At 37.4% G+C, this 14797-nt stretch overlaps 1 protein-coding gene across 1 annotated transcript; it reads right to left on the reverse strand.

Annotated features, from left to right (window-relative positions):
• Positions 1 to 3342, reverse strand: LOC112025880 (putative clathrin assembly protein At5g57200; the record flags this gene model as incomplete). The annotated part of the gene is given in 11 exon segments (XM_065775815.1): positions 1 to 78; positions 162 to 242; positions 365 to 430; positions 532 to 597; positions 1155 to 1205; positions 1353 to 1445; positions 1541 to 1665; positions 1795 to 1933; positions 2229 to 2326; positions 2714 to 2783; positions 2915 to 3342. Coding segments are annotated over 11 exon segments (957 nt in total), but the record flags the coding sequence as incomplete, so codon positions are not given.
• Between the last annotated feature and the right edge of the window lie 11455 nt (positions 3343 to 14797).

Consider the following 14797-nt stretch of genomic DNA (forward strand, 5'->3'; position numbering starts at 1 on the left):
CAGTCTCTTATTCACCGAACCTGTCTGAGGTGCTTCTTTTATATATTCTTCCATTGTTGCAAGGAATGATGGAGGTGGCTGTTTAGTGCAAAAAACATAGTCTGTAAAAACATGCCTTTACGTACAAGGTAGATGTCATCTTTTTAAGGCAAAAAAGGAACCTGTCTCAAAGATGGAAACTGATAGTTCCTAGTAAGATCCAAACCCTTGCAACAGTCATAAAAATCAGCAAGATTTTCAATCTGTATAACAAGAAAACTAATAAACCTAAGTTCCCAAGAATAAATTTCATCCACATTGAACACAAGAAGAAATTCACTGCAATTCATATTGTCAAGAAAAATATCCAAAGAACATTGTAAACCTGTTTGCCAGCTCTTTTGTAAACATTGAGTGCTTTCATAGCATCATGTCTTGACATATCAAAGAACTGCAGGAATGATAGGGGTGAGCTTTGTATTGTAAGGAAAAAAAAAAGTACATGATACAAGGGATTCAGTCCAGAAGACAATAACCATAGTGGAATCCTACCACGTCCACAAGATTTATAATCCCATCATTGATTGCACAATAAATCTTAAAGCTCTCTTTCAATACCTGCAAGAACAATGTTGTTGAAACTTTAAATACAGACATTATAAGAAATTAAGTTTAACATAGATAATATGGTGTGAAAACTGAAAAGTAGTGCTTTTTGATGTACCAAACTGCATCAGTGAAAAAAGAAATTCTTATCTAGGTATCTCTTCATTATTTTGCCAAGGACAAACTGAACAAATATCTAAGCATCTATCCAGATAATTACTACCTAAAAGAAACCTAGAATACCAAACAAGCATTGGTAATCCCCAAAGAAGGACAGCACTTAATTACGGTCTAAGGCAAGTAGAGCTCAAAAGTATTGTAAAATGATGAATTTGTTAAAAGTTAGAAGGAACAGGGAAAGAGGTGGGAGAAGGGCTGGGGGGGAGACAAGACTTAACAACCAATTTTTTAAAAATTGTATATTATAACTGATAAAAGAGTACATGCACATGTGCACATACTTCTGCTATAAAATTTCCGCTGTAATGTTGAGAAGATACCGCAGAAAGCAATACTTGATATATATATATATATAGAGAGAGAGAGAGAGAGAGAGATATCATGCCTACCAGGGCCAAGGCATACTGTATGAGATAATTGCTATAAGCTGCTCCTTCAGGCTGCAAAACTTAGAGCATATTAGAGAGGCCATCCTTGGACAAAAAAATAGCAACTAATTCAATGGGAAGAAGATATCAAAGGCCAAAATTACAAGTATTTGAGATTCAAAGAACTGACTGAATTAGGCAATCCATATCAAACATTACCTGGCAACCAATAAGGCGGTAAAGAAGCTGCTGCAATGCAGGCAGCTGTTCCAAAAGCTCATCACAACCCAACATCCGTGTTCTAGTAGGTACCTGTTACAATCAAAGATAACAATTTTATTCTAATCATGATGAAAGAATTTGACGGATAACCAAGATAATGATATAAAATTATCAAAAGCACATACCTTGGATGCTCCAGCTGACTTTGTGAAACGCTCTGACTCAATATCATATTTTAAGACTCTAAAACACTCGAGCCGTTCCTCTAGATACAGTGCATATGTCCGAACCCATGCAGAACAATCCCATGCTGCAAAGAGATATTTGTTCTGAGAATGAGATGTTACTGTACTAAAAATTACCAAGGGTCTCCAAATCAGACTATTGAAGCAAAAGCTGGGAAAAAATTACAACTATAAATCTGGATAGAAGTATTCACCAAGAGGGCTCGAGTCATCTTTGAAATTGGATATTTGGAGGATGTGTCCTCTGTGCGAGTAATTTAGAAGCTCTTCTCTGAAGGTAGGATCAGCCTCTCTCAATGTTCTGTGAATGACTATCAATGTCTTTATAGCAACCTGCACGTAGTGATTACGTCCATTAAAATCAGTACTCTCTTAAGCCTTAGCACCCATAATGACCAGCTAAGACAGTTTTCCAATTCTTCCTCCTCCACGAAAATAAAATGCCTCAGTGTTCATATTATATGAATATCTAGAAAATGTATCAATTAGGAAAATACTGTCAAAATTATTTAGGCAGAAATTAAAAAAATTCCAATGATTTTAAAAATTGGTCAAGATGTGTTCCAAAAACAAGGAAATAAGAAACCAAAAATACACATGAATGAATGCAAAGAAGAAGAGGCATTACAATCCAATTTTTTGTCTTGGACAATCTCCTTGCAAGTGCATGTATACAGTATGCCACATCGGCCCTTGGACGTGATACTGATGTGGCTGAAAAAATTTCTACAATGAAGAGAAATAAGAACATAAATTAGATATTTAAATGATAATCAAAATGCTTATTGCATTAGAGTCCAACAAAAAATAAAAATTGAAGCAATGTGACACGCGGACACTCAAATTGGAGGTGGTATTTTGTGTAACGGTTGCATACATCATCCCTCTCTCATGGAGGTGGATGTTGTATGCAACCATTACACAAAATAATAAATCCCCAGCTTGGTTGAGCATTGTTTCGATATAGATCTAAATCCTCAATGATACAAAACTCTTACATTCGTTAGCTTTAGTATGTAGATTCCAAAAAATAACACAATAAAAAATAAATAAAACATTGTAGAAGTAGAAACAAATGAAATGCAATGCATAGTTTAATGAAAGAAGACATACTTCGAACATGACGATCCTTGGGAGGGCACTCCACGTGATTGGTGGCCTTTACAATGGCAATGTCCAAATCCTTCCAACCAAGAAAAAAAAAACAACAACAACAAAATTATAAATTAAAATTTTATTAAAAAAAAAAAAAACATGAAAAAGGGAAAACAAAACATAATGGAGGTGGTGGTGTGTATGTGTATATATATATACCTTGAAATCGCTGTTGACCTTGGCGAGGCCAACCATGGTGCTGTCTTTGAGAGCTCCATAGGCTTTTCTAAAGCTCTGAAAGGTACCCATTTGGAATAATAATAATGTGTTGGTATTGCTGAAACTTGTTTATTGTTTGTATGAACTCAGAGAGATCGATAGAGATTAAAATATTAAAAAATAAAAAAATAAAAAAGAAGAAGAAGAAGAAGGAGATGAATGTCTTTCTCTGTTTCTTCTCCGTAACCGTGTCGTGCCAACAACAACGAACAACCAACGACTCTCTCTCTCTCTCCCTCCAAAATGTTCGCAACCAACGATAAACTAAATATGTTAAAGGCCTGTTTTCCTACTTTTCTTCTTCTTGTCTCTCCGCTCTATCACCCTGGAATTCATATTATTGTAACCATTATTATTTTGTCAACTTACTTAAAAATTAGTCTTTTTTTATATATAATTATCTTATTATATTTCTCAAAAAAAAATTATCTTATTATAAATATATACATATATGAAGAATTTTTTTTTTTTTTGGATAACAGATATAGATAACAGATATGTGAAGATTTTTTTTTTTTTTTTTTTTGGTTAATGAGAGAATTCGCAGAGAAACTTTTTTAAACAGAATTCCATCTCATTCTCAAAATAGATAGTACTACATTAATTTTTTAAAGGGTTCAAAATAATCAAGTCATTATTTTAGCGTGTGTATATATGTATCCATTAAAATTTTTAGCATATCATATTTGATATAGAATTTGATATAGTTCCATATTCAAATACAACCATAATAAATGCCTAAGAAGGTCCTAAACAAAAAATTAAAGTGAGTTTAGCTTATCTTTAGTACATTTTTAACTGAACATGTTCTTTTATTTTAAATAAACAATGACAAGGGGTAGGTGGGTTTTAATTCCCCTCTTTTATTTAGTTAGTGGATGATGTGGTAGTCTCTCATTAAAACAAAATGAAATTCCTTTTAAAAATGTACTAGAGATAAGCCAAACCCAATAAAAATAAAAATCCAAACATTTTGACTTTTGGTTGACCTAATAATATTATGTCTCATAAGCTTTTCGAGACCTCATAATTATACATGTCATTAAATATTTGATGGTGGTCTGAATTAAGTTCAATTCGTCCATGGTAGTCATCCTTGACCAAACCGCATCCAGAACAATTCACAAGAAAGGGAACCCAACAAAAGTATCACAGATATGAATAGGATCCATCTATAAATATCATCATCGTCCCAAGCAACCTAGTTCATGTCACGCAAGAGCATGGACAACCAAGTGACACTTAGTAAATTTCAAAGGATTTTTTCTACAAACACTAAGCAATCGGACCACGATCTATCATTCCAGAACGTAGGGAGGATTCTCCGAAATCCGCTCCACTTTCTCCATTAATTATACACATCTTCCATGATGGTAATGGATTTGAACAAGTAAACCCACTAAAAACTCTCTATAAAAGGAATCTAACTCCATCGGCCCAGGATATGTTTTATTGGTCACATAGTCACTATCCTTGTGTTTTAGAGAGAAAATTGACTTAATTGTCGCAGAGTTCTTGACCAGTTCACCCCTGGTCACCCTTGACAGTCTTTCTCTTTCTTCCCAGGTCATCGAACCGTCATTATAGCCCATAGCATTTAGCCTACTGATTTTCATGCATCATCAGTTGGCGTCGTCTGTGGAAAATATAAGCAAAGTTGTGAAGTGTTAACCGCCTTGCTTTCCAAGAAAAAAGGCTACATGGTTCGGACTAGGTCGATGGCCACAAGTCTAGAACACTAGGAAGGCGAAAATGCTTTCAGTCATCCCAATCGCACACTGCCACTAATGACAACTCTGCTACCAGCATCAGTCCAACAACAGCTATAGTCTATGGTAGCTGCCATGGCAGACCTGATGCACCAAAACCAAGAGTTAACTCGAGAAGTTAATAGGCACAAGCAACGTCGCCAACAGCAAACAAAAGGTCCTAAGTAGAATTCAAAGGCTGGAGAAGCAGACAACAAAGCTGAAGGTAGAGAGCAGTCAAGAGGCACCGTCACACGAACGGTGCCACATCTAGAGAAAGAGATGGATTAGATGAAAAAGGCCATGGAAGAGATGAGAGACTCCATGAGAAGGACCAACCACGGGGATGATCTCGTCCACAAAATGGATTCTCCTTTCACTGCATCCATCACCAGTCACCCCTTGCCATCCAAGTTCAAAATGTCTACCCTAGACTCATATGATGGAACACTAGATCCATGTGATCACATTGCCGTGTTCAAGACTACTATGCACTTCTAAGGGGTTCTAGACGAGATAATGTGTAGAGCCTTCCTTACCAAGCTGAAAGGCCCCACTAGAGTGTGGTTTGGTAAGATACCACCAAATACCTTAACCTCCTTCTAGGAGTTAAGTAAGTTGTCCGTCAACAATTTCGTTAGAGGTCAAAGACACAAGCGCTCTTCGTCTAATCTGTTGAACGTTAAGCAATGGGAGAATGAAAGTCTACAGTCTTTTATCAGTCGTTTTAACAGAGAAGCTCTGTTGGTAGACAAGATGTACGACAAAATCTTGTTGGCAGCTTTTCATAACAGAGTTACTTCTAATCTATTCATTCACAAGCTCTATGACCGAAAGCCACAAACGATGGCCGAGTTAATTCACTCAACACAAAGCTTCATGAATGTAGAAGACGCGATCATTGCTAATGGAAGAAAAAGGCTGAACAAGTAGATGCACAGTATTTACATCATCCAGAACAAGGACCCCGTCCAAAGAAGGCCAAGATGGGAGAAAAGAGAGACAAAGACGACAAGAAGGTAAGGTGGTCGTCAAGAAGAAATTCAAGTTATACACCCTTGAATGCCCCACTTGACCAAGTGTTGATGCAAATCAAGGACGAATGTTACGACTTGAAACAGCAAATTGAAGTCCTTATTAAGTAGGGAAAATTAAAGAATTTCCTTGGACGAGATCATAAGGATGAAAGGTTACCAATGAAGGGCAAAGTAGAAGAACCACTACGTCCATTACTTGCAGAGATAAGAGTTATCATGGGAGGAACATCAACTGGAGGTTCGTCCAAAGCTAAAAAGACCTACCTAAGAGTAGTATAGAATGTCCAATTGGTCGTCCACCAAGGGTGCTGGGGGCAAAGGAACCAACCATTTCCTTCACTGACGAGCATGCAAGGAGATTGCATCATCCTCATTACGATGCAATTGTTATCACTTTGACGATTGCGAATTACACAACGAGAAGGTGTTAGTTGATAACAGGAGTTCTGCAGATATCCTATACTATCTGGCCTTCTAGCAGATGAGGATAAGTAAGGAATTACTTCGTCTAGTGAACGTGCCTTTAATCGGATTTGGAGGAATGAAAATTCTACTAGTAGGCACCATATCCCTGCCAGTTGTGGTTGGCTCTTACCTACAACAAATAACTAAGGAAGATAATTTCCTTGTTGTCGATTGCTCGTCCTAATATAATGCCATCATAGGACGACCAACCCTAAACAACTAGAAAGCTACAACATTTACGTATCATCAATATGTTAAGTTCCCGACAGAATACAAAATAGGAGAAGTACAAGGTGACCAACTAGTGGCCAAAGAGTGCTACTTGGCCATGTTAGCAATGGACGAGCAAATACAGATAATGAATATCAAGGAAAGAAGGACAGTTGTAGAGCCAGCCGATGGAAGTACTGAAGGATGTCCCCTTAGATGAGTCCAACCCAAAGAAGTTTACCATGATTGAAACAAGCATGGAGGAGAAGATGAAGTAAGATCTCGTCCGATTCCTGAAGAAAAGCACCGATGTTTTCATTTGGAGCCACGAAGACATGCTTGGGATTGACCCAAGTGTGATTACTAATCTTCTAAAGGTGTCCCCATCCTATAAGCCCATTCGTTAGAAGAGGAGAGTGTATGCCACAGAACAAGACAATGCCATCAAAGAAGAAGTCCAAAAGTTGGTAACAACGGAGTTCGTCCGCGAAATTACAACCTTGATTGGCTAGCTAATGTAGTGATGGTCAAAAAAGCTAATGGCAAATGGAGGATGTGTGTGGACTTTATAGATTTGAACAACGCATGTCCTAAGGATAGTTATCCCCTTCCATGCATTGACCAGCTGGTAGATTCAATAACTGGGCACCAATTGCTAAACTTCATGGACACGTTCTCGGGGTACAATCAGATTAAGATGGACGAGGCATACCAAGAGAAAACATCCTTCATCACAAGCCAAGGTTTGTTTTGCTACAAAGTAATGCCTTTTGCTTTGAAAAAAGTAGGGGGTACTTATCAGAGGCTAGTTAACCATATGTTTCATCCATAAATTGGACGAAATGTTGAAGTGTACGTGGACAATATGTTAGTCAAAAATGCAAAGAAGGCACAGCACTTGGACAACCTATAGGAGACTTTTGACATGCTTAGACGATACAACATAAAGCTGGACCCGAGCAAATGTTCCTTTCGAGTTTTGTCAAGAAAATTTCTTGGATTCATGGTTTCACAAAGGGGAATCAAAGAAAATCCTAACAAAATCCAAGCAATAATAACCATGGAGCCACCAAAGAATGTCAAAGAAATCTAGAGTCTAACTGGACGAGTAGCTGCCCTTAACAAGTTTGTCTCAAAAGCAACTAATAAGTGTTTACGATTTTTCAAAGTGATGAGGAAAGAATTTGAGTGGACGAATGAGTGTCAACGAGCATTTGAAGATCTCAAGATTTATCTCACCACAACTCCTTTGCTGAGCTCATTTAAGCTGGGTGAAGAGTTATATTTGTACCTAGCAGTATCTCTTCATGCAGTAAGCTTAGCCTTAATTAAGGAAGAAGGGAAGGTGCAGAAACCCGTTTACTACACTAGCAAGGCATTAAGGGGAGCTGAAGAATGGTACCTGCTAATAGAAAAGTTAGTCTTCTCACTGGTGACAGCAACGAGGAAGCTTAGGCCTTATTTTCAAGCTCATGTCATCAACGTCCTAACAGACTATCCACTCAAGAAGGCTATGAATAAACTGGAAGCGGCTGGACGATTGATTTAATGGGTAGTGGAGCTCAGTGAGTTTGACATAAGGTATTGACCTAGAGAAGCAATATAAGCCCAATCACTTGCAGACTTTTTCGTAGAATTCACTTCAGCCCATTACCAGCAAGATGGAGGAGAGGGTGCTAAACAATGGATCGTCCATATAGATGGTTTGTCTACTCAATATGCAGGAGGAGTCGGTGTAATTTTACAATCACCCAAAGGAGATCGTCTAAAGAATGCGATACGTCTACAGTTCCAAAAAACCAATAACGAAGTTGAGTATGAAGCCCTCCTCCAGGGCTGGAGTTGGCCAAGTCACTGGGAGCAGAGTCAGTTGTTGTCTAAGGGGACTTGCAACTGATTATAGGCCAAGTGCATGGAACATGTGAAACCAAGGAAGAAAAAATGAAGAGGTATTTGAGCGAAGTCAAGCATTGCATCAAAAGTTTCATATCGGCCAAATTTCAACAGATCCCAAGAAAGGAGAACATGGAAGCAAATAGCCTGGCCAAAACCACCACTACGGACGGCGTCATAAATGAACAAGTTAGGGTCCAATATATCCCAAGCATTGATGTCCCTAAAGTACAGCAAATAGATGGAGAAGCCAACTGGACTACACCTATTATATCTTACCTCAAAAATGGCATACTCTCTAAGGAGAAGGAAGAGGCATGAAAACTGAGGTTTAAAGCAGCTAAATTCATCCTTATGGATGAATTGTTATACAAGAGGGGTTTTTCTCAACCCAACCTGAGATGTTTGACCCCAAACGAGTTAAACTATGTCATGAGAAATGTCCATGAATGAGCATGTGGAAATCATTCAGAAGTAAAGTCCTTCGTCCATAAGACTAGTCGTCCATGCAAGCAGACGCTGAAGCATATGTCAAAGCATGTGACAAGTGTCAGGGCTTCAACAATGTGCCTAGACAACCATCAAAGTACCTTAATCCAATGGTGGCCCCTTGGCCATTTGCCTAATGGGGGCTTGACATCCTTGGTCCCTTTCCTATAGGAACAAGGCAAATGAAGTTCTTGGTGGTGGGAATCGATTATTTCACTAAATGGGTGGAAGCAGAGCTATTAGCGAAGATCACAAAGCAAAACGTTAGAAATTTCGCCTGGAAGAATATCATCTGCCGTTTTGGAATACCTAGGGTGCTCGTCTTAGACAATGCCAGTTTGATAACACACCTTTTAGAGAATTTTGCGAGCAGTTGGGAATCAGGAATCACTACTCCTCACCCTCCCACCCACAGGCTAATAGACAGGCAGAGGTTGCAAACCGATCCTTAGTGAAGATCATCAAGACTCAACTTGAGGGGGCAAAGGGGATATGACCAAACGAACTACCTAGTGTCCTTTAGGCATACAGGATGGCAATAAGGAATCCTACTAGAGAAACTCCTTTTAAACTAGCGTATGAAAGTGATGCAATGATACTCGCAAAGGTTAGCTTGACTAGCTATAGAGTGGCCCACCACAAGGATGAGGAAAACGAGAAACAGCCTCGTCTAAGCCTCGATCTCATCAATGAGGTAAAGATGGACATGGAACAAAGAGTAGCACGCTACAAGAACCTGATGACCAAGCACCATGACTCATTGGTCAAACCGAGGCAATTCAACATTAGAGACCTCATCCTAAAAAGGGTGTCCCTAGCTACTAAGAACCCTGCTCATGGAAAGTTATGACCTAATTGGGAAAGACCATACAGAGTCATCAATGACAAAAGACGAGAAGCATACTATCTGGAAGCCTTAAATGGACAAAAGCTAGAGCATACATAAAAGATGGAGAACCTGAGGAAGTACTATTAGTAAAGACTCGTCAAGAAGGTCAGCATGGATGACCTTAAGCATATAGACTTTTAGTTCCCACCAGCAGTCTACCTGTGTTATTTTTTAGCACTTATATTTTTAGCAGCATTGTTTCTTTTCTAGCATTTGAATTCCCTAAAAAGCACTAGCTACTAGCATGTGCAATGTTTATAGATAATGTCATGAACAAGGTCTGTTTGTATATAAAGTAGTTTGAATTCCCTAAAAAGAACTAGTTACTAGCTGAGCAATGTCTTTGGACAATGTTACGTACAAAGTTCTTCATTGTATATAAAACAGTTTGAATTTTCTAACTTAAGTGTTGATGATTCTCTATAAAACTAAGGTCCACGAAAAGCTTAAAAGCTACAGACGCGTAAAATCTCTGGACGCAGAGATGTATCGTCCTAAGCCATCCTTAGACGAGGAAAAGGCAAATTATCACATGGTGAAATAAAACCTTAAAGGAAAAAAAAAAGTACAAAAGGAAGGAACAAACACATCCCCGTACATTCGTTGATAAATAATAGAGGAAGAAAAGCATGCATGCAACGAATAGACAAAATTAAGGACGACAAATGGCCAAAGCCCCTAAGTAAAGTCCAAACCATGGACGAGCAAACACTTAGGCATTTTGAAACCCATAAATAAGTGAAATCCAAATAATGGACGAGTAAACAAAATTATTTCAAAACCCCTAAGTGAAGTCCAAACCATGGATGAGAAAACACTTGGATATTAAAACTAGCAACAAAAAGGGATAAAAGCAAATTTCCAAACACGGAAAAAAATGTATTTATAAGTACACTTGAGGGTAGACGACCACCGTCCAAAAACCCTTTAAAGTGATGAGCCTAAAAAGGCAAGTGTATGAAACCTCTGTCCTTAAACATGGACGAAGTGAATGTACTCAAAGAAATTTTTTTAAAAAAAAAAAATGGTCCAAAACAGTAGACCTTCAACAATACAAAAGATAAATTTTTGCTTACAATGTAAATTACTTTGATAAACCACTGGGGGCAACGTCCTTAGGCTTCGAATCGTCCTTCGTTGGAAGAGGAGTGGAGGCTATTAGGATTAGTGCCCTAAAATCCTATTGTATGCTATGTATGACATTATGTTATATGTAATAAAGTTGTTTTATTATTATCTAAAATAATGGTAACATGAATATTTAGACATTATTATATAGTCCTTGAAATGCGTAGTATGTGATTTACGTAATTTAGTTACAGAAAATATAAATCATAAGTTCTTTGTAAACTCAAAATCTTAGTTCGTAGTTCGTGATAAAATTGGGCATTTCATCTGCAAAGACTATAACATGTCAATTAAGATAATTTGTCTTGATCATAGAAGTGAAGACTTCTAATTGATATGTTAATATGTTTTAAGTGTATAAAATATATTGAACTGGACTGCTGTGAGATTTATTATTCTATTAACGACTATCAAATAAAAATTCACGACTTTCATTTACATAAACTCTCAATCTTGAGAGAATAATGAACCCAATCATGAAATTTAGGTTGTTTTAATATATCAGGAGTGAGATCTAAACATACGGTCAAAATCTCAATATGTTGGGCAACCACACATAATGTTGAAGGAACACATATTCTCAAGATGGAATTCATAGTTTCTTTATAGAGATATAAAATATTCTCTTGAGATAAGTTTAATGGATTTGGTTATTCAGAATATTATGCCTAACCACTTTAGTAAAGAGTTATTAAATTTTATATTTTATGAAATTAGATTTCATAAAATATATATGAATAACTTTGAAAATTAAATCGGGTACTCAAGGATCAAGATGTAGTAATTTTCAAAGTGATTGTTACACATTATGACTTTGTATTACTACGAATATTTTCATAAAGGGGCTAAATGTTTAATAAAGTCTTGGGATATAATTTATTAATAAGGCCTAGAGTGCAATTATATTTATATAGTGATATTAAATATAATTAATGGTAACTTTGGAGTTGTTAAGAGTTGATAAATAAGTCCAAAGCCCATTAGAGCTAGAGGTAGAGCTTTATTTGTCACCTTTGGTCCCACTCCAAGCCACACATTTAAGCCTAATTAGGTTAGCCCAAAAGGCTAACCCAATTAGATAATCAGTTATTTATTTAATAAGAGTTATTAAATAAAGTAACTGCCATACGTATGATTAAAAAGAGAAAGGTTCAAAGTTTTTTTCTTAAGAAAGACACTTGGTTATCCTCTTAAACAAGTATGTATAGAACTGATTAAGAGGCCACACATCTTGGGCACATTTTGAAATTAGAGTGAAGATTGAAAGTCTTCCCAAATTCAATCTTCATTTGTTTTGAATTTCGCTACACCAAGGTATGTCTTCTTATTTTTTGTTTCTAAAATTCAGATGTTGCATGTTATCTCACATGAATGAAGTAGATCTGGTTATTTCCGCTGCGTGTTTATGAGATAGAAAACTGTATTTTCCATATATTTTCCCTATAGAGGCATCATCCTCAATGGTCACGTCCTCTAAGCTAGTCTACAGTAAAGAACTTTCAACTGCGATAGGAAGCTTGATAGAGTTAAAGTCCACCCCTATAAAGGCTTTAGTGGTGTCCAAACAGAAATTCTCAAAGCCTGCAACATAGTTCTTGTCCAAAGGTTCGGTGAACTTACTAGATGTCCTAAATTCTCTGATAGCCTCACCCTTAGCCTTGCTCAAAGAGGAAGTGAGCTCGTCGCTTCTCTTCTAGAGATGATCTAAAGGAATCTCCTTCTCGATGATATTTGCCTTCAGCTCCTCGATGAGATTCTTCAACTTCTTCACCTCATCCTCCAACTTTACTCTCTCCCCAACCTTACAACTAGACTACTTCTCCATGTCACGAACCTTCGTCTCTAGCCTGATCCTCTCTTTGTCCAAATCAGTGACTTGTCTGGACACTGCCATGAACTTAGACATGACTTGTATTATGAAATATAGATGTGAGACAAAAGGACGAATAAAGTTCAATTTTTCATGAATGACTAGGGATGAAGGAAAATACTTTGAAGAGATCATTAACTGTAGAACGTTCAAACTCCTTCACGGGCATGTCATAGCAGATGGAGACGAGTCATTGCCTATTGAAACCTGTCCCAAGCAAGACACTCACTTCTTAAGAGAGTCAATGGACAACCCTTAGGAGGTGCAACAGCAAATGGAAGGGATGGGCTCGCATCAGGGAGAGGAGTTTTGGCCACCGACAGCTGCTTAGAAACAGCAGGAGGAATGGAAAGGTTAATGTTGACAACCAGGAGGTTGGACGAGGTAAACGAGCCATGTTTAGGCTTTTTATTATCTCGACGACTAGGAAGACTTCCAGTATCAAGCATCCTAGATAAAGTCTTCATTTTCTCCGAAGCTACTGGATGAGACTGGGTAAGGACCTCTTCTATTTGGACGGCTTTATCACTTGCAAGGCCTTTCCCATTATTCTTTTTCATAGTTGTCATTCCTATTCAAGGAAATGAGAAAGAAGATCGTTAGTGTTTAGATGAATTAATTGGGTATGAACGAGTAAAAGTGCAAGGAAACAAAGAACTTACATCAACGAGTGGTGAGTTCGTGAGCTAACGCTACATTTGTAGGAATAGGCCCCAGTCCCCAAGTTAATAGATGATGGATCGTCACTAGAGAATGGAAGGTTCTGTCAGCACAAGAGCATGCTTGCTGGACGCGATTCAAATAGAAGTTGCTGAGTGGAGGACGAGCTACAACTAAAAAGAAAATAATAAGAGCTAGACGAAGGTAATAAGATATTCAAGACAAGACAAAAGTAAGCAGCATACCCTGTGGGCGCAACGGATGGAGTCGCCACCTAGTTATATGGTCTAGGAACCATGAATATAGCGTCCTTTCGAGAAAGGACCTTTGATCTTACTACTAGAGTTTAGGTTTGGAGTTTAGATACATTCTTGGAAAAGTGTTAGGCACCTAAGATTTCCCAACCCTAAGGTTGGCCTCCCATTATTGTGTCTTATACCTTAACCTCATTAAAAGCACTTTCAACACTTGCATCTATACTCTCACACACACACACTAACATACATCTATGCATACAATCACGATATCCTTCATCCTAAACAAAACATACTTATCCAAACAAAAAATGAGCCAAACATATTCAAGAAACCCTAGCATTCATCAACATATGAAAACCCTATCATGCACCTAAAAGAAGGCAGCAACTTACACATGGCAACAAGGCATATCATCATAGTAAGGAAAACATATTACAAACCCTAATTATACATCTAAGCATGTTCATCATATCCTCAAAGTAAAACCCTAACACAAATGCATGGACATTGCTAATGCATGACTTACCTTTTACTTACCTCTCAGCAACGCAGCACACACCTATGACATCAATGCATGAACATGTAAATGAATGGCATTAAAGCTAAAAAACCCTAATCTAAACCCTAATCTAGACAGGTGATAACAGACAAACATGTTAACAGGTGAACAAGCAATTATAGGGCTTAAAAACATATGAAAAAGTGGCTACACAGAACAAACATGTGAATGCAGAAACAAAACAAACAAAAATTAGGGTTTCTGGGTAACAGCATCACGCACACTAGAATTGGTTTGCGTACGCATGAGTTCAACCTGCGTATGCAGGCTAGATCATGCGTACGCAGATCCTTACCCAGAAAACCTAATTTACACAAAAACAAAGCAGAAGCCAAACAAAACATAAAACATAAAATCTAACAACCTAACATGCTTAAAGACATAAAGAAAACCTAAAACTAACCTAAACAAACATATGTAAACATAACACATATTAAAATAAAGATTAAAGATAGAAAAGAAAAGGAAAAGTTTAAAAGGATACCTTAAAGCAAAAGCTCCTAGGCTTGATTTTGACAATTTCCCTCAGTCAAATCTATCACAATTCAATAAAATAGTGATTAGCAATCTTAAACTCAAAGGATTGGGGCCAAAAAAGGTCCTAATCAAATAAAAATT

This window comes from Quercus suber, unplaced genomic scaffold, assembly GCF_002906115.3.
Source record: "Quercus suber isolate HL8 unplaced genomic scaffold, Cork oak 2.0 scaffold_119, whole genome shotgun sequence".
Lineage (NCBI taxonomy): Eukaryota > Viridiplantae > Streptophyta > Magnoliopsida > Fagales > Fagaceae > Quercus > Quercus suber.